Source organism: Quercus lobata, chromosome 6 (assembly GCF_001633185.2).
Source record: "Quercus lobata isolate SW786 chromosome 6, ValleyOak3.0 Primary Assembly, whole genome shotgun sequence".
Classification (NCBI taxonomy): Eukaryota; Viridiplantae; Streptophyta; class Magnoliopsida; order Fagales; family Fagaceae; genus Quercus; species Quercus lobata.
Window position 1 is genome coordinate 816,522 of NC_044909.1, and position 25,357 is coordinate 841,878.

Here is a 25,357-nt window from a genome sequence, read left to right on the forward strand (position 1 = left end):
TACGATGTGTGTTTTATTGGTTAATACAACCAAGTATTTGAATTCAATCGAAGATACTATATCTAAGCCTTTGGTTCCTATTTTTTTTTAAGTAAGTATATTGTTTCTGATACTCTAGACCATCAGCGTCATCCACCGCCCCTCAAGGTCACGTGATGGTACGATTTTATTTTATCCCATTTCTATGGTAACACCCAATCCATTATTTGATCAATCGCAAATCACAATCAGCTGTTGTAAGGAAAGTAAAAAGATGATGAAATAAGGTGCAAGGGGGTTGAATGATTCACCATTGACTGTCCAATATAAAATTCAGATTGATAACTAAGGTAATTTTACATTGATGAAAAACCCATGGTAAATTGGTAATTCAATCTACTTGCAATAGATTAAGCATCAGAAGTTCAAAATGAATATTTCAACTGAATATGAATATATATCCAGATGAAATTACTTGAACAAAGAGGATAATGTTCATTCAGACATCCAGAGAACAATCCAGTCTAAACATCGATGTAATCAAAAGCGAATTCCAAACTGCCAAATCAAAATTGGAGTTACTTTTTATAAATTAATAAAAGTCTACTTACATTTGGGAAAGTTACAAGGACGCTTAAGAATTGCACAACCCAAAAACAGAACTACCTACAAAATTTACAGATCTCAATCAGAATGCATATTACTAACCCAACAAAGAGAGGAAAACGGGTTACAGATAATTGATGTCCCGAATGTACCTAAACCTCAGATGTTACTGATACAGAAACATAACTCACTGTGGCTGCTAAACTAACCAGTGAAACTACAATAATTATTGGGCAAATCTAAATATTTGATCCCAAGATTTATAAATAAAAATATAAGAATAAGACATCCTAGTCACTAGTGCTACAAAACTTAAAAAGTGTGAGAGAGATTATTACCCAAGGCAAAGCTACTTCTGTTCCTAACATCTTGAACCGGTAACATTGCTAGTGCGTGCAAGCAACATTTCATAGAGTTCTTCAGCTTTAGGACGGTTTTTTGGATTTTCCTCAGTACACCGGCGGAATAAATCAACAAGGAAGCTCAATGTTTCTAATTCAGCCTCTGATTCCACCAGCTCAGCACCAGATTGAGCCATTGCTGGCTCACTGATTGAGCTTAAAGCCTCCAGCTCATCTGTCAATTGTGGTCGCTTGCTCATCTGTTTATATCAGAGGCAACAAACTGATTAGATTACAGGGTAGAAACCTAGTTTCAACCTAATATGAACAGCATATCAAGATAAATGTAACATTAATGCCTCAGGTTCACTTCTATTAAGTGAATAGTATCGAGAATATGTCAAAAAGGAACTCATGCTGAAACTGAAAATACTGGCATTCCAGTTACAGGAAAATTATCTCTTGGTTATTTTATTAACATAAAATATTATGATACAAACCAATCCTATAAGAAACAGAATCCATTTGCTAGCACAAAAGATCTCTCATGCCTGGATTCTGTTACTCTGAGCTCACCTAATCTTCAACTTTTCAAAAATTTCTAGTTTTTTTGTTTTTGTTTGTGTGGTGGGGGAGGGGGGGGTGGGGGGGAGGGGAAGTGTGGGACACACTCACAGTTCCCACACTTACAGTCACAGAGACAGAGACAGACAGAGAACCATACCTGAAGGAGATCATATATATGTGAGTCAGATAATCCAAGATACGGGACTTGCAAAGTTAATAATTCCGAAAGCACACAGCCAAATGACCAAATATCAACTTCCTGTAACCAAATAAATAAGAGTTTTACAATAAAAAACACATCACATGAAGGATAAGAAGTAGCAAGTGCATAATAGCTGTGAACCCCTAAAACCCTAAGTTTACACACACACACACACACCCAATGGATTTTAAAACCACAATCTTACCCTCCAACCTTTCCCATGGAGGAGGAGGAGGTTCTGTTTGGGCGCCCATAGAAAGTTACCATCCTTGAGTTGAACGAAAAGAATTTTTACACAAACACCTGGTATGGGCCCATCAGATATCACCACTTCATAGAGATCATCGGCTGATTATATGCTACTTTGATGCCTCTCCCATATTCCTTAACTCTAGATGATGGAAATGTTTTTCTTTTTTCTTTGATGCCTCTCCCATATTCCTTAACTCTAGATGATGGAAATGTTTTTCTTTTTTTCTTTTTTTTCCTCTTCGACAAGGAAATGTATATCTTTATACACGCATCCTTCCTTTTTCCCACCATTGCATTCAATCTTCTATCCTAAATCCATTTTATTTTCCCTCAGTAAACCTTTGGCAAGTTCACAAAATTTCAGGGTTGCAGACAATTTCTGCAACATAAGAGATGAACATTTGTACCAAATATGCATAATTTCTTTTTCCCCCATTGCATTAGATCCTAAATACGTTTTATTTTTCCCTCAGTAAACCTTTGGCAAATTCACAAGATTTCAGTGTTGCAGACAATTTCTGCAACATAAGAGATGAACATTTGTACCAAACATATCAGCTTGGACAGAGACATATGCGAGTTTATGTATATGACAACACTGCTTGTAATGGCAATGCATTACAGAATTAAGAATAATCATAAAGATCAGACGCTCTGAACCATTAGTCAAAGATTCTAACTGATTGGAGAAAGAACTTACCAGTCCATATGTGTTGCGTTCATGCATTGCCCGCAGAACCTCTGGAGCCATCCAACGAGGTGTTCCAACACAAACATCAGGAGGAGGTACTCCAATATGAGCAAGGCAACAGGTATGTAAGTGAGAGCGAAGAGGCACTGCTCTATCAAAATCACAGAGCTTCACAACTGGCATTCCATCAGCTCTCTTCCTATCCAAATCAATCAAAATGTTTTCACTTTTTATGTCACGATGAATAATGTGTTTCGAATGCAGCTCTGCCAATGCACAAGCAACATCTCTAGCGATGCACAATGTCAACTCCACTGGGACATGCTTCTCGCCAGCTTTTGATAGCTTCTCTACATAACTCTGTTACATAATGGGTAAGACAATCGCTAAGACACGAATAAAAACTGATCAAGGAAAGGTAAGCAAGCTTGATAAACTAACCAAAATTACCTTTAAAGATCCCCCTTCTATATACTCTAAGAAAATTGCAGAAGTTAATATACGACGCTCCGGATTTCCTTCCACTGAAGAAACCCACTTAGAAGATATTTGATGTCCATACATTTCTACTATGCAGGAATGTCTCAAAGCACCTAAAATTCTTACTTCCCCTAAACAACTGTACTCAAAATTACTTAATTTGTCCGCTGAAGTCCCACATACTTCCAAAGTACGCACCTGCAAGATCCAACAAGATAGGCATATTAGCACTCATATTGAAGCATTTTACAATCAAGATAATGAACCATTATAAACTAACATGAACAAATAAACAAAAAACTTAATCAGCTACTTGTAACTTAAAACAGGAAAAATATAGCATTCAAACTACAAAAACTAAGCCTTCACAAACTCTGCAATCAATGAATGTCTTAGAAGACCCATCACACAATCATTATCAGCAATAACTGAATGCAATATTGCAGAAAAATGGATACCACATTTTTCATTCAGTGATAATGTGAACGTGACAAGATTTTCTGAGGTACACACCTTTGCTACAGCCTCAACAGATCCAAATTTGCAACGAACAAGAGAGCTAGAACCCGCCTTCTCAATTTCATCACAACAAGATATAGACGGAAAAGAACAATCAGCACCTAATCCAGTTTCACTTGAAAGGGGCACTGGAGTCCGCCTGAGAGGAATGTATCTGTTACAAGAAGCAAATCCATAAGGGGAAAAAAATAGAAACGACTCTATGGCAGAACAATATAACAGTTTCAGAAATATGTTATTGAACCAAACATATCAGATGAGACTAAGATAATATCATGATGAGTGGAAGATCAGAACATCAAAATTAGACAAGACCTCATAAATTAATGATAGACTGAGAAACTTCGATATATTAAGGTTTACATTCAACCTGCAGCAGGACTGATCAACATGCTACATTGCAGTACATGATATGTGTTCTAAAGGATAGCCAATCCCTTCACACAAGAAATCACACTAGTCAGCAGAACAATACCGTTTCAAAGAGGAAAAGGAGGAAAGAAATGGCTAAAACATACCAAACAAAGCAGAGATCTGAATATCTTAATTAAACACTTCATGCATAAAGCCGAGCACTTCAGGGGGTTAAGAACATTAAAAAAAAATATAACAGAAGCCAAAAGGCCCAAAACTATAAAGCTCCTTTAGGTCATTATAATGTATATGAGCTGGGCTATGAACGCAGGCTGGCCTTGATAGTTAATAAGAAGCTTGCTCAAATGAGAAACAAGCCAAGTCTAAGCCTACTTCTTTTAATTCTTTTCATGTTAAATAAGCATAGCTCTAGTAGCCCTTGCCTCAATTCATTGACGACAAACATAAGGGGAAGTATCTCTCTGGATCTATAATTTATTCTTATCTGGAAATGTAGAATACAGAGGAAAAGAGTCACTCTAATTTTTGAACAGTCTTATAAATACAATTGTTACTCACATCAACAAAGGGCTGACACATTTAAAATGGCTTCATTTCATAAAGGATAATGGTTATTAGCTACAAGCAAAGGCACCACACTTCTACTTGGGCTTGTTTAAGTTCAGATGCCACAGTAAGGATGCTTGTGCCAAGCTTTAGCAAGCTTCTTATAGCATCAGAAGTTGAGATCAACCTAAAACATGGCCTAAATCCAACTGTGCCAAGTGTGAGCAGTCAAATACTCACCATGGTTTTCTATGGTTTAACATAAGCATCACCCATTAAAAAGATGCCATAGTGAAGATGCTTGAGCTAAGCTTTAGCAAGCTTCTTATAGCATCAGAAGTTGAGATCAACCTAAAACATGGCCTAAATCCAACTGTGCCAAGTGTGAGCAGTCAAATACTCGCCATGGTTTTCTATGGTTTAACATAAGCATCACCCATTAAAAAGAAAAATCTAAAGGTGCTGACCTGTAAAAATATTCTGAGTCTGTCTCTTCTCTTATATCATGTGGACGACATGCATCAACAACCATGCGAACCCAAGAATCACCCCTCTTGATGGGAACAACATTCCAGGCATGTGGCATGAAATCCAGGTAACCCCTGACAAGCTCACAAGGTAGAGGAGGCTCCATCTGGTCACATAAATACTGGAGAAAATGATACTTCATCAGATCACGATAATAACTAGAAGGAAAAGGAAAAATAATAAACACATCCAAAACATATAGATCTTGAAACATAAACACAGTAGAAGAATCACCTTCATGAGCAATGCTCTATGCCTGCACACACCAAACTGCAGGGCCCCTATAGGAACTATTACAGAATTTCTTCTTACTTTAATAGAGCTGATGGATTTCTCACAGAGATCAGAAAAAATAATATCTTCAACAGTGTCCACAACTGCCTTGTTGGTTGTACCAATACTCTCTCTGTTTCCAGTTGAGCAAGTGCAAACAAAGGGCTTTTGATAGTTTGAACCAGAGACTGCTTTTCGTGTCCTTTCAACAAGAGCACCTCTATCACTACCTCCAAAATGATCTGATACAAAAAGAGCAAGCAATGATGCAATCTGCAGGACATCAACAGCATCCTGATCCCTATTTCTGCTTAAACCATTTAATTGCTTGAAATGAAACACCAATGCTTGAACAGATAGTGTAATCGCATCTAACTCTTCATCCCTCTTCCTGAAGATCAAAATAAACAATCTCAGTTGTTTACATCAAGTGAACCATTACTATATACCAACCCACAAACCAAAAAAAGTGCAATCAATATCTAAATCAACAAAACATTCATGTATAAAATGACCTGTCCACAAGAATGACTTCACGTGAATTAAGATGCAAGTTTTGCTCGTAATCACTCAGTGACATGAAGGGTCGGTCACGCCCCGCATCATAGAAACCATCTGGTAGATGATCCTCAACGCTACAAAATGAGTCATTACTGTATTTGTGAGACAAATTTGAGCTATCTCCAATTGGTTTACGAGACTTGCATGGCTTGGGATTATCAAGATCCCTATCACAATGCCTTTTTGACTTGGAGATACTTTTCAATGTTTCTGAAGACGAACCTTCATCTTCCTCACCAGCCCCATTCTGTGTGGAGATCAGAGATAAGTCAGGTTCACAGCATTCATCTTCACCCCCTTTTCTTTTTGGAGCAGAGTCACCAAACCCCTTTCTGGAACCAATTTCATTATCCTTGGCCACACTAGGCAAATTTTCACTTTCAGCTTCTCCAGAAACAATTTGCTTATCATCATCATCCACACCTACAATGTCTGAGGCACCTTCTACACAAGTTTCAGTAGCAGGGACATTGAGGTTGCTGGATTTGATGTTTTCTTCTGCTTTCATAGTTAACACCTTGTCACAATCTATACCTTTCCACTTTCTACTGTTGTTCAAGCGTTCTTGACGAGCTTTCTGCTGCAAATAATACCGTCGTTTCCATCGCTTGCCTGTCCTACGGGCTGCGAAGCATCTACTGTTTGATGATGTCACAGTTAATAAGGTTGGTGATGTATGACTAGAGCCTGCATCTATGAGTCATAAGATGAAACTGGTTTCACATATCCGAACAAAAGCATATACAAAACAAAGTATATTTATTTTAAATAAAGAAAGGAACCATCCAGATTTAATCAAATAGAACTGATTGCACAGGCCTCACCATTACAGGAAAGACTTCTCTCATTTTCCATGGTAGTGTCATACACATCCATTTCAACTGAAGAACTGATGAAATCATCATTGGATGCATCTCTACCATTCCCTTCCAAATTGCAGCTTATCCATGAAGGTATTTGACAATAGCTGAGGAGCTTATTGTACTTCAAAGATGAAGAAGAATCAGGACACAAATTAAATGCTAGGCTTCAAACATTGATACAGAATAAAGCTAAAAACCACTGAGTAATCCAATTCCAAGACAAGTTGAGATATTCTTTTTTTTGATAAGTGAGATATCCAAAATTCATGAGCATCAAACACAATGTATATATATATGTATGTGACACAGAAACATTCCAATACATACAATATGGGGCCAGGTGTAACTCTATGTGAGGTTACACCACTCTATAACTTTTCATTGAAAAGGGTATTTTGACAATTAAATTGTTGGATTACATTATCTTCTTATACCCTACATACTTGCAAAATATCAAGATTATTGGAGATCAATAACTATCTCTTCATAAAATGTTTATATTTCAAGTTTATTAACTTTAAACTTACACAAAAAATGAGCTTGTGAATCAAATGGTAAATAACAACCGATTAACGCTAAAATTGGAGTGCACATTAGAAGCAACAAAATTACATAATCCAATAGTCAGATTTTCAGAATATTAATTCTATAAAAAATTTAAGGACTAGTGTAACATTGCAAAGAGTTACACCAAGTGTAACTTGATCCTAATCCTACAATACACACACACACACACATGTTCATAAAATGAGGATGACTGAATTAGAACAAAAAGATTAAAGAGTGAAAATACAAGGAAAATAAGGAATAAAGTCATCCATTTAAAAGTAGAGGTGGCTCCTACATAGGAAAAAATGAGGGAGAGTAACTTAAAATGACATGGCCATGTGCAATGAAGACTGATTACTACAACAGCAAAAATGAGTGGTTTCATTCAAGTTGCAGCCTGTGAAAAGAGGTCAAGTGAACAACCGCAACAAGTTGACAAGGCCGATGATCAAAAGAACATAGATCAAAAGAATGGAAGCTAAGATTGAAAAAGAGTGGATGAGGCCTATGATTTGACTAGTGCAAAAAAACAGTAATTAAAGGATTCAAGTAACTGAACATAAAATTAGGATATGGGCCTATTTGAAAGAGTAGCAACCATAGAAAATAAATAGAATAAAATCTTTTGCCAAACAAATTATAACTTACAACATACAAGAAACTAAAACTGCAATGAACCATAACAAGCAAAGAAAAATGACATTAAGTGCCTGACACTAAGTCAGTATAAGTCATCATATATAAGTACCTGGAGATTTAACTTTTGAAGGTTATGCATTGAGTCAAGTTCAAGAGACCCTATTGATGTCAGCCTATTATTTGAGAGGTCCAAGTTCTCCAGCCTTTGCAAAGCGGACAAACCCGAAGGGAGTTCCACCAATTTATTATTAGCAACTTTAAATGATATCAAGGCATTCAAATTACTTATTTCAGTGGGCAAACTCTTCATCTTATTGAATGAAAGATCTAGAAACTCCAACTTATTTAAGCAGCCAATTTCTGGAGGAAGGTATCTGCAGGAAAATTTTCACCACAATTCAGTGGGTTAACAGCTGGTAAAGTGAGTACAGCAATCCTATTTTTCTATTCGTTACTGAAATGACAATGACAAATGGTCCACAAATACTCAAGGCTTAGAAGTTTAGAGCATTATTAATGTAACTTAATGGCTTCACCTTATGAGAACAAGCATTCTGCTAGAGATTTCATCACATGGTTCATGGTCATGTGTGTGTGTGGGAGAGAGAGAGAGAGAGAGAGAGAGAGGTTTAATCACCTAGTTTATAACATGCTATACCATCACTATCAAGACCAAACAATTTGGACAGACACCAAATTAAACATTATAAGCTGTTACAGGATCTACAACAAGGATTTTCACCCTTTGGCTTCAAATTAAACATAAATGGATACCTTTGAGGTGTTATGTCCTAGCATGACAAGCTGTTATAGGATCTGCATCAAGGTTTTTCACCCTGTGGCTTCAATCCATGCTCCCTATAATTTCAAATTTCTCCTCTTTTCATTTTTTCCTGAATTTTAATAGCATTACCATTTGTTTGTTGTGTGTCATAACAGTTCATGCACAATTAAAAAAGGACAACCACATAACCATATTGTGCGATGAAAAGTCTACAAATTTTTAAGCAATCCAGGTAGCTCAAGCTTTGCCATTATAGAGCTCATTGAAAGTCACTCAGCAGCCTAGGCATGCATAGATCAGCCTATTTATGAGTTTGATATTACATGTACTATCCAGAATAATGACACAAATTATACTGATGTATATGTAATTGAGAGTATTCTCTTTTGCTTATTTATTATTATTCAAAAACTACTCACACACCAGAGTATGGTTTTTGAACATGTGAGCTCACCCTCCATCCCTTGTTTACAAGAGAAGGCGAAGTCATTTGGTCCAAAGGCCATTAGCAACTTTTCTACTAATTATCTATGCACAGCCTTCATTGTCTCCCAGTCAATCTTGTATGATACATTATAGAAATACTCTTTCTTGTCAAAAATACAGAATCGGTATAATACTGGATAATTCACTTGCAGCAGAAATCACAATATTTTGCATTCAGTTACATGATTATTAAGACTAAACCAAGACACATGCTTCTACTAGGTATTATTACATCCTCACCTAAGCCTAAAGTACATCCCTCCACACACTAAATATATACAACGCAAGCCAAATCAACTGGGGCTGGCTTCAACTACACCAATTATCTAATCAGAGACAGATTCCAAATAATCTTTCCCAGTGTCAATTAGATAAAGCATGACAGCTGCTGAACAAAACAGAGTCAAATATAAATAATTCAATTCAACTAAACCAAACAAGTTACACAAATACCCCACACAAAAATTCAAAATTTTCAACTATTTTAAGTTCCATCTCAGCAGACAAGCAGAGCAGAGCTAAATACAGAGCAACATACACACTTACCTTATGGAAAAATGGCAAACAGAGAGCTTAGTCAGGCACTTGAGGCCAGCAATCTCGCCGAGTATCGGGAAAGCCGAAGGCCGAGGCGGCACTTTAGAAAGCTCAAGCTCCTTCAAATCCTCGAGCATATTCAGTGGCAACCCACCAAAACTGGGCGACGATATCTTAACCTGCAAGCACTCCAATCCAACCAAGCTCCCAAACTCCGAAGGAAACAAATTAATCTCATTCCCGAAGAACTTCAACCTCTTCAGCCGCCCGAGCCCGGCCAGCGATTTCGGTATCAAATTGAACACGTTTTTGTACAAATACAAACCCTCCACGGCGTCGTTTGAGTTCTCCAACGTCGAAACCTCGAAACTTTTCCCGGAAACATCAAGAACCGGTCCATCCTCGGCATCAGCATCGCCATCGTCAACCACAGAGGGTTTTGGGGGCTTTGAAGTTTCGGACTTTTCCGAGTTTTCGGGGGATTCGGAAGCGGGTTGGTCCGAATTGGCGAGCTGCATCGGAATTGGAGGCAAAGATGGAGCGGAGCATAAACGAGGGATTTGTCAGAGAAGGAAACGAATTTTGTGGAATTGGCAGGAAAAATCAATGGGTTTTGGGGGGTAAAGATCTGCTTGGAAGGTAAGAAAATTAAAAAGTACAAATCATGGAAAGAAAGAATGACCGAAAATCTAAAGGGTTTTTGTCAGTAAGGGAGGAGCGTAGTAGTACCGCTCCTAGAAAAATTAAAAAAGTTACGAAACACAGATATCGTATAAAGATTAAAGAGAGAGGGAAACCCTAGAATCTGGTTGTACCGTTTTTATTTTGGGGGGTATAAATAGAATAGAATAGGAGAGAGAGAACGAATTTAAATTTATATATAAATTTTGATTTTAAAACAGTGGAGGACTGACTGATTTGACAATTTGGCCACTATTCTTTTCCTGCCTCCTTCGTGGCCACTTACCAACAAGTTTCAGTACTCTTGCAGGCAAATTTGGTCCGAGAGTTTTCTATCATATGTAATAATTTGCCTGAAGTACATAATAATGTGGTTTTTACTTTGTTTTGGAAAAGAGTAAACCGATCAATGGTACATAATTACTTGTGCCAAATTTTAAAAAGCAATGATTTGGTATTAAAAATAGCACTTCAAAATATCAATTAATTGGGTCCATTTAATAAGAGGTTCCTAATAATATTACTTAAGTTTTGTAAAATTATATGTAAATGAAAAAATGTGTGAAAATACGTATTGTGATGTTTAAATAATGATTTTCATTATTTTAACACAGTTATCAAACGGGGCCTTGAGCATTTTGTTGTGAAAAGCCTTGTATTCAATGTTATTGTTTAGTGTTTGAAACAAAATCATGCAAAGTTCAAATTTTCTTTCAAACGTGAAGTCTGGGTTTGGATAGCAACGCAAACGCGTTGCTATCCGTGTTTGCGTTTCCTTGGATGGGTCCTATGCACTATTTACGGGACCCGCAAGTACCTCTTTCAGCAAATATAACTTCTAACCTAGATTCCACGATACTATTCACATAATTTTAAAAATTATTTTGCTACATTATTTTCAGTTTTTAGTTTTCAATTTTTAACAATAAACGGTATCTAAATAAACCTGAAATACATATTCATGTTGCTGTGGATTTTAATAACATAAAAATGAATATTTGAAAAAAAAAAATTTTTGATGTTGGTTACACATCGTTCTTTAGATATTATGTAATAAAATTTATAGCATCCTACCATTAGGAATATGCGCAGATCTAGTTAGCCAAGTTGATGCCAATATTTTTAACTAGACTATCATTGGTGGATTCACTTTTCAAACTGATGTCGAACCACCAACTTTTAAAACCTAAAGGGTTGGTTGAAAATTTACAAAGCTTCTTGATTGGATGGGTTGGAAATTTTATACAATATGCCTTACTTACATTTGGTTATCTCTAATTGGGCCATAAAATACTTGACATTCATAGGCGAAGTCAGGAATTCTTGTTTGGAGGCCAAGTTGCGACACTAATATACCAATGCTTTTAATTGGTATTACTTCTAAAAATTATTTATTTTCTCATATAAAAAAGAAAAGAAAAAATATTAACCCTATATAAATAGGCATATGGATCAATTCTTGGTGGTTTAGAAAAATCTTAACTTGCAAGTCAACCTGACACGCTAATTTAATGGTCATAATCACCCAACCCGCACCGCTCATATAATAAATGCATGGATCAAAGCAAGTTGATATCAATAAATGAGTTAAGCAAATATATTGCATAACCTTTAAGTAATGATTTTGAAAACCGAATTGAATCAGGTTAATCGAGAACAAACCACTAGTCTAGCTTTTAAAGTTAATAAAACCAAAAAAAATAATTTCTTGTTGTGAATTGTGGTCAAATTGCTTGGTTTAGTAACCTAGTCACAGGTTTACTAGTTGGACCTCATCTTCATAAGAGGAAGCAATATCCCACTGCTCACCATCGAAAAGCCCAATACTCTAATTTGTTAGTCACCAATAGCTTACTATCACTAGATCTTGCTATTTTTGGAGGGGTTTGATTTGTTGAGAGGGAGAGAGAGAGAGAAGAAAAAGAAACTGATATTTTATATTTTTAATGGGGATGGGAATAACATCTAACCCGTTGGGGATATGGGTGTGGTTTGTGGATGGGATTTAAAATAAAATAATTAAAAAATTGTAAACCTCTCTATCTCTCTCAGGTAATATTAAATGAGTGGACTTTTTCTTTTTCTTTTTCTTTTTTTTACTTTGTATTTTTATATAGGCTAAGTATTCATATATCCTTATGAATAAAAAAAAATTTGGTATTAAAAATAGCACTTCAAAATATCAATTAATTGGGTCCATTTAATAAGAGATTCCTAATAATATTACTTAAGTTTTGTAAAATTATATGTAAATGAAAAAATGTGTGAAAATACGTATTGTGATGTTTAAATAATGATTTTCATTATTTTAACACAGTTATCAAACGGGGCCTTGAGCATTTTGTTGTGAAAAGCCTTGTATTCAATGTTATTGTTTAGTGTTTGAAACAAAATCATGCAAAGTTCAAATTTTCTTTCAAACGTGAAGTCTGGGTTTGGATAGCAACGCAAACGCGTTGCTATCCGTGTCTGCGTTTCCTTGGATGGGTCCTATGCACTATTTACAGGACCCGCAAGTACCTCTTTCAGCAAATATAACTTCTAACCTAGATTCCACGATACTATTCACATATTTTTAAAAATTATTTTGCTACATTATTTTCAGTTTTTAGTTTTCAATTTTTAACAATAAACGGTATCTAAATAAACCTGAAATACATATTCATGTTGCTATGGATTTTAATAACATAAAAATGAATATTTGAAAAAAAAAAAATTTGATGTTGGTTACACATCGTTCTTTAGATATTATGTAATAAAATTTATAGCATCCTACCATTAGGAATATGCGCAGATCTAGTTAGCCAAGTTGATGCCAATATTTTTAACTAGACTGTCATTGGTGGATTCACTTTTCAAACTGATGTCGAACCACCAACTTTTAAAACCTAAAGGGTTGGTTGAAAATTTACAAAGCTTCTTGATTGGATGGGTTGGAAATTTTATACAATATGCCTTACTTACATTTGGTTATCTCTAATTGGGCCATAAAATACTTGACATTCATAGGCGAAGTCAGGAATTCTTGTTTGGAGGCCAAGTTGCGACACTAATATACCAATGCTTTTAATTGGTATTACTTCTAAAAATTATTTATTTTCTCATATAAAAAAGAAAAGAAAAAATATTAACCCTATATAAATAGGCATATGGATCAATTCTTGGTGGTTTAGAAAAATCTTAACTTGCAAGTCAACCTGACACGCTAATTTAATGGTCATAATCACCCAACCCGCACCGCTCATATAATAAATGCATGGATCAAAGCAAGTTGATATCAATAAATGAGTTAAGCAAATATATTGCATAACCTTTAAGTAATGATTTTGAAAACCGAATTGAATCAGGTTAATCGAGAACAAACCACTAGTCTAGCTTTTAAAGTTAATAAAACCAAAAAAAATAATTTCTTGTTGTGAATTGTGGTCAAATTGCTTGGTTTAGTAACCTAGTCACAGGTTTACTAGTTGGACCTCATCTTCATAAGAGGAAGCAATATCCCACTGCTCACCATCGAAAAGCCCAATACTCTAATTTGTTAGTCACCAATAGCTTACTATCACTAGATCTTGCTATTTTTGGAGGGGTTTGATTTGTTGAGAGGGAGAGAGAGAGAGAAGAAAAAGAAACTGATATTTTATATTTTTAATGGGGATGGGAATAACATCTAACCCGTTGGGGATATGGGTGTGGTTTGTGTAGGGGTGTCCACGGGTCGGGTCGGGTCGGTTTTGGACCCAACCCGGACCCGACCCGCCGGATTCGGGTGGAAGGCGGAGGGACCCGAAATCGACCGCCGGCGTCACTCGGTCGGGTCGGTTTTGGGTTCGGGTGGGTCGGTCGGTGTTGAGAGTCGCCGGATCCTGCAAACGTCGCCGGAATCTGCTCGAATGTCGCCGGAATCTGCAAAAACCCAGTAGATCTGCACCAAAAATCGCCGAAATCAGCCTGGATCTCCTCGAATCTCGCCGGATCTCACCAAATATGGTCCAAATCTCGCTTGGATCTCCTCAAATGTCGCCGGATCTCACCAAATCTCGCTTGAATTCGCCGGATCTCACCCAATCTCGCTTGAATGTCGCCGGATATTGCCAGATTTATATATAACGTCGGTCGGGTCGGGTGGCTCGGGTTTTGGAGAAGAAAACCCGCCACTCGACCCGCCGGCGTCGGGTCTTGGGGTCAGAAACCCGTCACCGACCGTCGGAATGGTCGGGTCGGACGGTTGCCGGTTCGGGTTCGGGCGGGTTGCTCGGGTTGGTCGGGTTACGGGTTGGGTTGGACACCCCTAGGTTTGTGGATGGGATTTAAAATAAAATAATTAAAAAATTGTAAACCTCTCTATCTCTCTCAGGTAATATTAAATGAGTGGACTTTTTCTTTTTCTTTTTCTTTTTTTTACTTTGTATTTTTATATAGGCTAAGTATTCATATATCCTTATGAATAAAAAAAATATCATATTTTAATTTTAAATATGTGTGTTGGAGGGGGTGATTTGGGGGAGGTTGACAAAGAGGAAGTAGAAAATAGGAGATATTTTGAATAGAGGGGTTGTTTTGTTCAAAAGTGGAATGTGGGGTAATTTTGGTGGGTCCCAAGTGTTTTATCTCTACACCCAACAAAATTGCATTTTCCCAATTTGGGGAGAAAATGAGAGAGGAGAGAGTGTAGAAGGAAAATTATTCATCTACCCCTCTCTTCCCTCCATTGTATGTGAGATTTTTTTTAACCCACTATGAACCTTTTTTTTTAATCCATTATGTATGTTTTATTTTAAATTTTTAATCTCCACTTTAATTTTATTTTCCCCATTGTAAATTATTAAAAAATAATTTATGTAATAGGGCATGAGAATAAATTTATACAAACTTTTTTTTTTATTTTATATTGTATCACTTTTCTTCTCAACCAAATAAAATAGTTTTTCATCAATTTTCCACACCCAACCAAACATGTATGAAAGAAAATTAAATATTTTCTATTTCTCACTTTTCCATCCTCCAACCAATCTAAGCCTAAAGTATATTGAACTTTTTAAAAATTATATTAGTATACTGAACTCTATTTTTTATTTTTTTTTTGTCATATAAATCTGTTAAAATATTTGAAATAATCAGATAATAATCATCTAGTCATTGTAATAAATTCTGAAAATATCATCCCATCATTAGTCGATATATAATTAACCGCTTTAAATATTTTTTAGTCAAGATTACTAATTTTTATATATTTTATTAGGTAAATTGCAAATTACACCTCTAAGAACATTAGCATTGGGGGGTGTAAACCCCCCCCCCCCAGTTGTTGTTTTACAACTTTTATGCCATCCCCAATGGTAATGCTCTAAAGTTTGGGGGTGTTTGAATTTTACATCTTGAAGTTTCAGAGTTTAGAATTTATCCTATCTAGTCATTGTAATAAATTCTGAAAATATCATCTCATCATTAGTCGATATATAATTAACCGCTTTAAATATTTTTTTAGTCAAGATTACTAATGTTTATATATTTTATTAGGTAAATTGCAAATTATACCTCTAAGAACATTAGCATTGGGGGGTGTAAACCCCCCCCCCCAGTTGTTGGTTTACAACTGTGGGGCCCAAATGATTTATGGGCCAGGCCCATCTACCCGGGGAGAATCCAAAGGCCCAAGCCGAGGAAGGCTATGGCCCAAGCTTGACAAGATAGCCTATGGATACCGCCGAGGGCAGTTCAGTCCTCGGCAGACCCAAAGTCCCCCCAGAAAGAAGGGTAAAAACGGTATAGGACTGAAACTTGGAAGAAAGATCTAAAATATCCAGGGAAAGCTGCTTTTACTGCCATTTAATGCTCTGAACCTGACAGAGCCGCATTCTTTGGCTTTTACAACCACCCCCAACGACTTTGGGTATGGACTGATGGGACAAGTATCAGCCTTGGAAAGGTTGACCCTATACGTGGATGAAGGATAGTGGACGCAGATGAGTATAAAAGGAAAGATAAGTAACCTAAAGAAAGGGCTGGGAAAAATGGCCAAAAACCAGAGCCTCCCAGCCCACCTCCAGGAGAAAGACTCCAGGGGTGAAGGAAACTTAACTATATACGAACATCCCGAAAAACCCACCGCCTGGTGACTAAGGCCTAGCCTTTCAAATCTACGTTTTACAAATGACATTGTCTGGGCCTTTTTACGTGCGAATCCAATACTGTTAGGTTCGTCACGAAACGTGTCCTTACAACAACTTTTATGCCATCCCCAATGGTAATGCTCTAAAGTTTGGGGGTATTTGAATTTTAAATCCTGAAGTTTCAGAGTTTAGAATTTATCCTATAAAATTTGGGAGTGTTTAGATTTTACACCTTAACGTTTTAAAATTTGGATTTTATCCCCTGAAGTTTGAGAGTGTTGGATTTTACATCCCAAATTCTGAAACTTTAGGATATAAAATCCAAATACACCCAAATTTTAGAAAGTAAAATCCAAATACCCCTAAAAATTTAGGGAGTAAAATTCAAATCATGAAATGTTATGGTGTAAAATCCAAACACTCCAAATTTTAAGGGGTAAAATTCAAATTTTGAAATTTCAAGGAGTAAAATTTAAACACCCCCAAATTTTAGGAATGTAATTTGCCGTTTATTTTATTATTTTCATATTAATTAATATTAAAATAATACTATGTCATCACAGTTTAACCTTTAGGTTAAACCTTGGTCCAACCTTAAAACCTTGAATCCTTTCTTTTTCCAGTTCTTTAAGCAATTTAAAACAAAATTATTTTTGAATAGAGCAGTTTTGTTTTTAAAATTGTGTTTGAAATGATTAAATCACTAAAAGGAGAAGAAAAAAAAAAAAAAAATATAACATACACAAAAATTTTCATAATATTTTTCACAACAATTAAGTTAATAATCTTTTATAGAGTTTTATATGAATCCACCACCAACATTACTTTTTACTTATTAATAACTACTATCAATCCGCCACGTTAGATACTTGTTGTCAACTTTTTAGAGTTTATAGACTTTTTATAAAAAAATTGAGAAGCATGCAATTAACCAACAATATAGGGTCCCATCTATTGGTTTGGTGGTCTAAATTTTGACTGAAGCTGACATGGCAAGATCAGAGCCGCTACTGTTCCAACCAATAACAGGAGAGAAAAAGAGCCTAACGAACTTCGTCTAATAGTCGATCCTGATTCCCGCCCTTTAAATTAATTTCCTCACTCTGTCCATTACATTTCAAATCTCTATCTCTCTCTTTTTCTCTCTCTCAGACTCAGAACTCACAAAATCTGCTCCAGAGTCTTCCTCAGAAACGAAGATGATTGCAACACTCAAGTAAGTCACAGAGCCGTACACTTCTTCCTCTTCGTTTCTCTTTGATTTTTTGAACTTCATTCTAGCTAGGTATTGATCGTCACCATGATTTTCTGTTTCTGAATCATGTTTTCTCAGAGCCGAAGATCAAGGCCAGTTACAGCTCATGGAGCGCGAAGAAATCGATGACGAAGAAGATTTGTTTGAAGCGATCGACAAATGTATGATCTGCAATCTTCGCTTTTCTCTTTCATTCTCGATTTCCGAGTGCCTTTGCACTGATTTCGTGTTGTTTTACTAGAAATTCGATTTTTTCACAAACTCTGAATTATATACTCTCTCTCTCTCTCTCAAGCTCTGAATTATAATTTTCTGTAAAGTTCGGATGATCTCATTCTCAGTTTGGCTCTGTTTGCGTGTTGATGCCTCTAATAGTTTGGTTTCGATTTTGAATGAAATTTGCTTTGCTTTTGTGAGAATTGCAGAAGTCTGATTCACTGTGTATCGTTTTGTTTATGATGGTAGAACTTGAATTTCTAGTGCATATGAAGTTGCCTTCTCTCTGTTTGGACTAAATTTTGAGTAGCCTCACTTCAATCACCTACAAGCTTGTTCAGGAATTTGAAGTTGCCACTGGATTTACTTATTAATTTTTTTGTGTTTCTTTGCTTCTGTTATCGTATCAGATGAGCGAATTTAGCCGAATTGACGAGAACATTGAGTTCTTATTGGTTTAAGTCACTCCTTATTAGTTTCCATTCAAAATCTGTGCATTCTTTGCAGTGATTGCTCAGGGAATCAATTCCGGAGATGTGAAGAAGCTTCAAGATGCAGGGATCTACACCTGCAATGGCTTAATGATGCATACAAAGAAGGTATATATCTTAATTTTATGTAAAAATCCTTTTGACGGTGAAGGTTTTGGTGCTGTTTGGTTTCTATGATCTATCTGTCTCCAATTTGCAGCACCTGACTGGAATCAAAGGCTTATCTGAGGCCAAAGTTGACAAAATCTGTGAAGCCGCTGAGAAGATTGTGGTTAGCGTTTAGATCATCCATAGTCTCTGTAATTGCTTTGTTTTTTCATCAGTTTTAGCTTTGGATTCAGTGACTTTGATTGCTCCTTTGTTTCTTTATTCAGAATTATGGTTATATTACTGGAAGCGATGCTCTTCTCAAAGTAAGTTTGAATTTATTTATAATTTTTTTGAATTGAAATTAGATCCATAAGATCTAAGCAATTCTTTTAATTATATTTGACAGTGAGTCTAAATTCTGATTCTCATTTTTTCTTATAGAGAAAGGCAGTGGTCCGCATTACAACTGGAAGCCAAGCCTTAGATGAACTCTTAGGCGGTAATTCTTTGCTCTGAGATGTTCATTCTCTGAATTATTGTTTTTGTGTGTAAAAATATATATATAATTGATTTGTGTGTAAAAATTTGAAAAGGTGGAATTGAAACAATGGCGATTACTGAATCTTTTGGAGAATTTCGGTGAGAACATTGCACATTTTACGTATATGAATTACTGTTGTTTGTTCCAATTGAAACTTGATACTGATTTGGCTTTACACAACATTTAAATTTCTATATTGTGCCACTTCTCTATTCAGGTCTGGGAAAACACAGCTTGCACATACTCTATGCGTTTCTACCCAGGTTCCTTTTCTCAGCTAGCATGTACTCTTATACAATTGTGAATAGAGTGGCTATGCTATGTAGTGGTCCTAAAAGTAGCTCTGAGATAGTGTGATATTTTATGTGAAAGGTGTTCTATTTTGAAGAAATCGAACTTCATGTTAATGATCTTTCAGGCATGATCTCAAACATGTTTTATAATAGAAATCAGTAATCTGTGGGACACAATGAGGGCACTTGCACATAATAGTTTATAGACTTCAGCATGTCAAGTATGTGTGAAGTTTATTGATTTGACGCCTACATTATGTACAGCCCCTGAAGCTGCTCAATTAAAAATTAGCAATTACAGAAAATCTTGTGTTACCGCCCTTAAATTTGTGTAATAATAACAAACTTGATTCAATAATATTAAGCTTTTCTGATTGTGCATCCTGATGATTTGCTGATGAATTTGGCAGCTTCCTACCAACATGAGGGGAGGAAATGGAAAGGTTGCTTACATTGATACTGAGGGAACTTTGTATCCTTTTTATCTGTTTTATTTTGCTTTGACATCTGATTGGCATATTTAGTTTCTTTTCAGTAAAAATCTAACCAAGAATATCATAAAAAATAAAAAGCGTGTTTTAGTATGTTTTCTTCTTAACTATGTCAATTTTCAGCCGACCTGATCGAATTGTACCCATAGCTGAAAGATTTGGCATGGATCCAGGATCTGTCCTGGACAATGTAAGCTTCATTTATTGCATTAGATATCAATGGAAATAGGAACAGCACATATATAAGCTAACTTTGTGATTTCTGTGAATGTGTTAGATCATTTATGCACGTGCATATACATACGAGCATCAGTACAACCTGCTTCTTGGTTTGGCTGCAAAGATGGCTGAAGAACCATTTAGACTTCTGGTGAGTCTTACTGAGAGAACTACACTACTAATTTTGTGAGGCCTGGAGAGTTGATGTTTGCATGAATTCGTTATGTCAGATTGTGGATTCAGTGATTTGATGTTTGCATGAATTCATTATATGTCAGATTGTGGATTCAGTGATTGCACTCTTTCGAGTGGATTTCACAGGACGAGGAGAACTTGCAGAGCGCCAGGTTAAACTTCAGAAATTCTTACAATGCCTTTGATGTAACTTTCTGTCCATATATATATACCATTACTCTTGAATGACAAAGTCATTTGTAAATTTGCAGCAAAAGTTGGCACAGATGCTCTCCAGATTAACAAAGATAGCCGAGGAATTTAATGTTGCCGTCTACATGACCAATCAAGGTAAGCGCCAACCAGTCTGACACAAGTTTCTGTATGCTCATTTGGTCTCTAGTTATTCTTGTCTAGGCAAAGCAAGATAATATTCAATGCAAACTCAGAATAATGGAATACATAAATAAGATCTTTTCTTTTTTGAATATGGCTAATTGAGTTCAGATTGTAAGTGTATTGGCCCAAAATATATGCAATGAAGCATCAGCGAGCAATATTGATTTATAATATTTTTACAGTAACTCTTAAGTGAATTTAACATGACAATCCTGAACCGTATTGTTGGACTGTTGGTTGCAGTCATAGCTGACCCAGGAGGTGGAATGTTCATATCGGATCCAAAGAAACCAGCGGGTGGGCATGTGCTTGCTCATGCGGCTACAATAAGACTGATGTTCAGGAAAGGCAAAGGTGAACAGCGTGTCTGCAAGGTGTTTGATGCCCCAAATCTGCCCGAGGCTGAAGCTATATCCTTTTCACTAGTGCTATAATTCAACCTTTTAAATTTTCGATTGACTGAATCAACCTTCATGACCTTTCTGGTCATGAGAGAGACAAGTGGAATCCCAAAAGATCAATTAAAAACTGACATCATGATAAGTGATCCTAAATCAGGAATTCCGTGTCTTCCATATCATCAATTGTTAAAAACTACTTTTCAGTGCCAACAAGTTTATCTTAACAGAAACACGTATTTCAGATAACACCAGGGGGCATTGCAGATGCGAAGGACTAAGCTTACGGCCCTTCTGCAGCTCTAAAAGTGGCAATATGGTGGAATATACATTTTCCTAATATCTACTTACTGTAGTTTACTTTAAAGTTGTAAATCATGAATGCTATAACCTGTTGGCTCTAAAAGTGGCAATATAGTGGAATATACATTTTCCTAATATCTACTTACTATAGTTTACTTTAAAGTTGTAAATCATGAATGGTATAACCTGTTGGCTCTAAAAGTGGCAATAAAGTTGTAAATCATGAATCAGACCAACAAGCTGTTGGTCTGATTCATGAAAGCATTGAAGAGCTTTAGCTTCCCTGGACTATGCTCCGGAAACATCTTTAACTTCTTTGGTGAATATAGTAGCCATATTAAAAATCAATGGACTTCATTGTTTCTTTGCAATGGTTATTGCGTGAACAGGAAACTGACCCCATGTTCAGAAATGGATTTTATTATCATAACAAATGTGACCGTAATTATTATCATCATCACAGCCTGATTCAAGAAGCGATAAAAATAGAGAAATATATCAAATAGAAATCTACCACAATATCAGTCTTAAAGAGCAATCATATTATTTCTTGTATCAAACATGAGATCCTGGCTTAGTTTGACATTACGCAACATGTACAGCAGCATAAAATCATGTCTTAGTTTTGGTAGTACTAAAAAGGATATAAAGCTAAGCACCATTAAAATGCTTTCAAGCCATTCAAGATGAGAGTAGTATGATGAGGAAAAGAGATCAAAAGCACGGCCCAATAATAATGACAGCCATGCTGTAAAAGGAAACTATAACGATATCAGTAGTTAGATGACCAGTTGGCAGCACTTCCAACTCTTGGCATGCCGACAGTTTCCCTCTTCGACTCTTCATCCACGGTGAAAGTTACACCACACACCTGACCAGAACTGTCCACCCTTGGCACAGGCTTCACCTCATTAAGGGGGTGTTCATAACTCCTCAAGCCTCCAGACGATGTGAAGAAGCATCCTTTGGAAAACAACAGAAATAGAGAAATCAGCAAGCTAGTAGTCATGCTCATGAAGTAATATCAAACAGATAGACTATAGTATTAGTATCTGGAAGTTCATGCTAATAATTACACAAAATCAAAACAAGTCCTAATTTTTTTTAAACCAATGTGGTCGATAAATGGGAAAATCAGTCGATTAGAAAGTAGATTTTGAAGCTTGTTCTTGCTATAGCAATTTGATATCACCCACATACCTAAAGCTCACATAAGCTTTTATCCCCCATATTTTAAAACCAAAAAATTTGACATCTGGATCATTAAGAAAAGCAAAAAGCATCCTAAATAACCACTCCATGAGGGCAACCATTTCCCTAACATGTTAAAACATATACCTTTAGGAAATGGTGCAAAAGATTTCCCACAGCCCTTCTTCACAATTTCTGCCTCATCTGAAAGAACAAGATGGCCTTCAGAATCAGTACCCCAGAAGAAGGGAACACTTACATCAGCATCCTGCATAAGATGAAAGTAGAATTAGCTCCAGTAAAGCAAATGATGATCATTACAAAGAAACAAGATAGAATTAAGAGGTGCCCAAAACATGGAGCAAATCATTTTAGGAAGAACAATATACTCACAGTAGCTATAAATGCGGTTTTTGAAGAGCTATCATAGAGAATAAATGCAAACTTCCCATGGATATCTCTCACAACCTGGTCGGCAGGATAAGGGCCTCTATCTCGCAGAGTTCTGTAAGCTTCTATAATAATGACCACCTCATTTGCGGTTTTGTTCAATCCATATTGTTGCTTAAGCTGCGCAACATTTTCAATGTGACCTTGAAACAAGCAGAAAATGTCGTCGACCACTGCAAACAATCTGACAGTATGATTTGTTAATATCAGAAATTAATTTTATGTGCCAACAAAAAACTGAAAAAAGAGATCGTCAAGATAAAGACCAAAAACTTAGATGCAGTGAAAAAATAACACTGGAAAACAAGATCAACAGAAGTCCAGCAGAAATTATACATGTGGTTCTTCAATGGGATGTGAAACCAAAACACTGTTTTAGAATGTCCAAATTACAAAATAACATAGAAGCCACAACACCAACAAAAGCATAGTTAACAAGAAACCACAATATGCAAATAATATCTTGTGCAAGAAAAAAAGGAGCCCTTAAAACCTCCAGAAAAGAAATGTTTGTCAATTTAAATGTTGTGTAGAACATTCATAGAATAATTTAATTCCATTGGACATTCAAAAATGTTCTAAAGAATTGCAAACATATTAGAAAAACAAAAATGACTATAGCCTAAGAGTTAAATCAATCCGTTGTCTCATATCAAAATCATTATTGAGACATGAAACTGAACACAAAATAAAATCTTTACATTTGAATTATATGCCATTAAGACAAACACGACCCATAAAATACACACACATATAACTCTCAAAACATTCAGAATTAAAATTTGATTGAATAACTCTGATGATAGAAACACTGATCAAACAAGAGATTGATGTTGTAAAGAATGCAGGCGGGCCCTGTTTGCCAAAAGTTCTAGACACAAAATCTAACAACAGCAAATTCAAAGCAAACCCCTCAAGATTGTGATTCTTTCCTAATATTCTTAGACACCAAACGAAGCATTAACACTTGCAGCCACAACTCACAGTGATCAAGGACACCTAGATCCATGAAGTAATAACCTAAAAGGCTAAAACTTAGGTTTTTCTAAGTGGATTCCAGTTATCTCATCCCTTGTCATTGAATAAGAGTCCTGGTTCGAATCCTGCCTACACTAAAATCAATCGGTATATCTTGGCCTAATTATAAAGAGCAAGCGATCATCATAGAATAGATGCCATAGGTTCAAATCCTATCTAATCCATCCAAAAATTAAAAAACAATAGTTTAAAGATCACCAAACATCAGTCAAAAAAGGTAATTGTCATTTTGTAACTAATGATAAACCAAACAAAGTAAAACAAACCCAACATAAAATCCAAGATCCTATGATAAAAAACCCCCAACTTTCCTTTCTTTTTTCCTACCATTTCTCGCCAAAAACCAAACAGACCCAAGAATCACCAAGATCAGAACAACCCAAAAATCATAAAACCAAGAAAAAACACAAGATGGATATACCATATTTTCAGTTTCTTGGTGCGTAAGAGAAATGGGATTGTAGAATACCTGGGTAGGAGTGGGTTCTTATTTTGGAGCGAGTAGGCAATGAGGCCCGAAGAGGCGAGGTTGACAGTGACTGAGCCAGGGTGGAGAGAGCCAAAGTGGTTGGCCAAAAACCCATCTTTCAAAGTCGAGACCGATCCCGATTGAGGACTCTGAAGAGCCTCGGGACTCTTGGCCACAGATTTGTCAAAAACAGCCAGCATTTTCGCTTTCTTTGATCAGAGTTCACACACAGAAAAAGAAGAGAAGAGAGTGCTTTTGCAGTTTCTAGTTTTTGCAATTGGAGGAGGCAAGAGAAAAGACTTGGTGACTGAGTGGTTATAATACAGCATTTTGTCTTTTTCTGAAACGAAACCTTTTGGTTCCCTATTTTGCCCTTGGCCTCGATTCTTATCTTTTTTTTTTTTTTTTTCTTTTTTTCCTTTTTTGATAGAAGATTCTTATCTTATCCACGAATGATAGTAATACCGACTCTGCGGTTTCACACGGACCAACATCACTAAAATTTATTTTTATTTTTATTTTTGAAGTCGGTTTGTAAAATAGTAATTTTTTCGCTCCGCCATTCTTTTTTTTTAATTTTCATTTTTTGAGAGAGCTCTCTAGCATCTTCTATCGATAAATATTAGTATACTCTATTATTTTGTTGCGTTAATTGGGTATACTTTCTTAGGACACTATTCCTATGCTAATATTGCTTTTATTTAAGTTTGAGTAATATTTGGGATATTATAATTTTTCATACTTTTTTTATAACATAAATTTCCCTATGT

The 25,357-nt window shown here is 36.0% G+C and overlaps 3 protein-coding genes across 7 annotated transcripts; 1 reads left to right on the top strand and 2 right to left on the bottom strand.

Annotated features, from left to right (window-relative positions):
• Nucleotides 1–340: 340 nt before the first annotated feature.
• Nucleotides 341–10,626, bottom strand: LOC115993930. Of its 5 annotated transcripts, none has more exons than XM_031117926.1 (12): nucleotides 9,788–10,626; nucleotides 8,081–8,345; nucleotides 6,745–6,904; nucleotides 5,875–6,613; nucleotides 5,321–5,750; nucleotides 5,026–5,207; nucleotides 3,632–3,791; nucleotides 3,089–3,316; nucleotides 2,648–2,998; nucleotides 1,651–1,752; nucleotides 924–1,186; nucleotides 341–537 (listed from the first exon to the last, which is right to left on the bottom strand). In XM_031117926.1, the coding sequence occupies exons 1-11, from the start codon at nucleotides 10,294–10,296 to the stop codon at nucleotides 947–949; spliced, it is 3,366 nt and encodes a 1,121-aa protein (XP_030973786.1). In that variant the 5' UTR covers nucleotides 10,297–10,626; the 3' UTR covers nucleotides 341–537; nucleotides 924–946. The 5 variants fall into 5 exon arrangements, with proteins under 5 accessions (XP_030973786.1, XP_030973785.1, XP_030973790.1 ...); XM_031117925.1 differs by having other exon boundaries at nucleotides 341–645; XM_031117930.1 differs by lacking the exon at nucleotides 341–537 and adding an exon at nucleotides 8,746–8,864 and having other exon boundaries at nucleotides 539–1,186; nucleotides 9,788–9,846.
• Nucleotides 10,627–17,700: 7,074 nt separating this feature from the next.
• Nucleotides 17,701–21,611, top strand: LOC115993932 (meiotic recombination protein DMC1 homolog). Its single transcript, XM_031117935.1, has 15 exons — nucleotides 17,701–17,785; nucleotides 17,903–17,985; nucleotides 18,548–18,639; nucleotides 18,731–18,802; nucleotides 18,906–18,944; nucleotides 19,063–19,120; nucleotides 19,215–19,260; nucleotides 19,380–19,425; nucleotides 19,866–19,927; nucleotides 20,070–20,136; nucleotides 20,224–20,316; nucleotides 20,444–20,512; nucleotides 20,612–20,690; nucleotides 20,982–21,148; nucleotides 21,373–21,611. Exons 1-15 carry the CDS (start codon nucleotides 17,769–17,771, stop codon nucleotides 21,415–21,417), a joined length of 1,035 nt encoding a protein of 344 aa, XP_030973795.1. The 5' UTR covers nucleotides 17,701–17,768; the 3' UTR covers nucleotides 21,418–21,611.
• Nucleotides 21,612–21,937: 326 nt separating this feature from the next.
• LOC115993933 (stem-specific protein TSJT1) lies at nucleotides 21,938–24,943 on the bottom strand. Its single transcript, XM_031117936.1, has 4 exons — nucleotides 24,588–24,943; nucleotides 23,024–23,264; nucleotides 22,778–22,898; nucleotides 21,938–22,402 (listed from the first exon to the last, which is right to left on the bottom strand). Exons 1-4 carry the CDS (start codon nucleotides 24,785–24,787, stop codon nucleotides 22,212–22,214), a joined length of 753 nt encoding a protein of 250 aa, XP_030973796.1. The 5' UTR covers nucleotides 24,788–24,943; the 3' UTR covers nucleotides 21,938–22,211.
• Nucleotides 24,944–25,357: the final 414 nt, after the last annotated feature.

Coding starts and splice junctions, on each gene's coding strand:
- LOC115993932 (XM_031117935.1), top strand. Junction 19,121..19,214: donor CTTAGATGAACTCTTAGGCG/GTAATTCTTTGC, acceptor AAATTTGAAAAG/GTGGAATTGAAACAATGGCG. Junction 20,137..20,223: donor CAGGATCTGTCCTGGACAAT/GTAAGCTTCATT, acceptor TGAATGTGTTAG/ATCATTTATGCACGTGCATA.
- LOC115993930 (XM_031117926.1), bottom strand. CDS start 10,296: ATGCAGCTCGCCAATTCGGACCAACCCGCTTCCGAATCCCCCGAAAAC. Junction 2,999..3,088: donor TAGAAGGGGGATCTTTAAAG/GTAATTTTGGTT, acceptor ATTATGTAACAG/AGTTATGTAGAGAAGCTATC. Junction 1,753..2,647: donor AACGCAACACATATGGACTG/GTAAGTTCTTTC, acceptor ATTTGGTTACAG/GAAGTTGATATTTGGTCATT.
- LOC115993933 (XM_031117936.1), bottom strand. CDS start 24,787: ATGCTGGCTGTTTTTGACAAATCTGTGGCCAAGAGTCCCGAGGCTCTT. Junction 22,899..23,023: donor AAACCGCATTTATAGCTACT/GTGAGTATATTG, acceptor CATCTTATGCAG/GATGCTGATGTAAGTGTTCC. Junction 22,403..22,777: donor TTTTGCACCATTTCCTAAAG/GTATATGTTTTA, acceptor TGTTTTCCAAAG/GATGCTTCTTCACATCGTCT.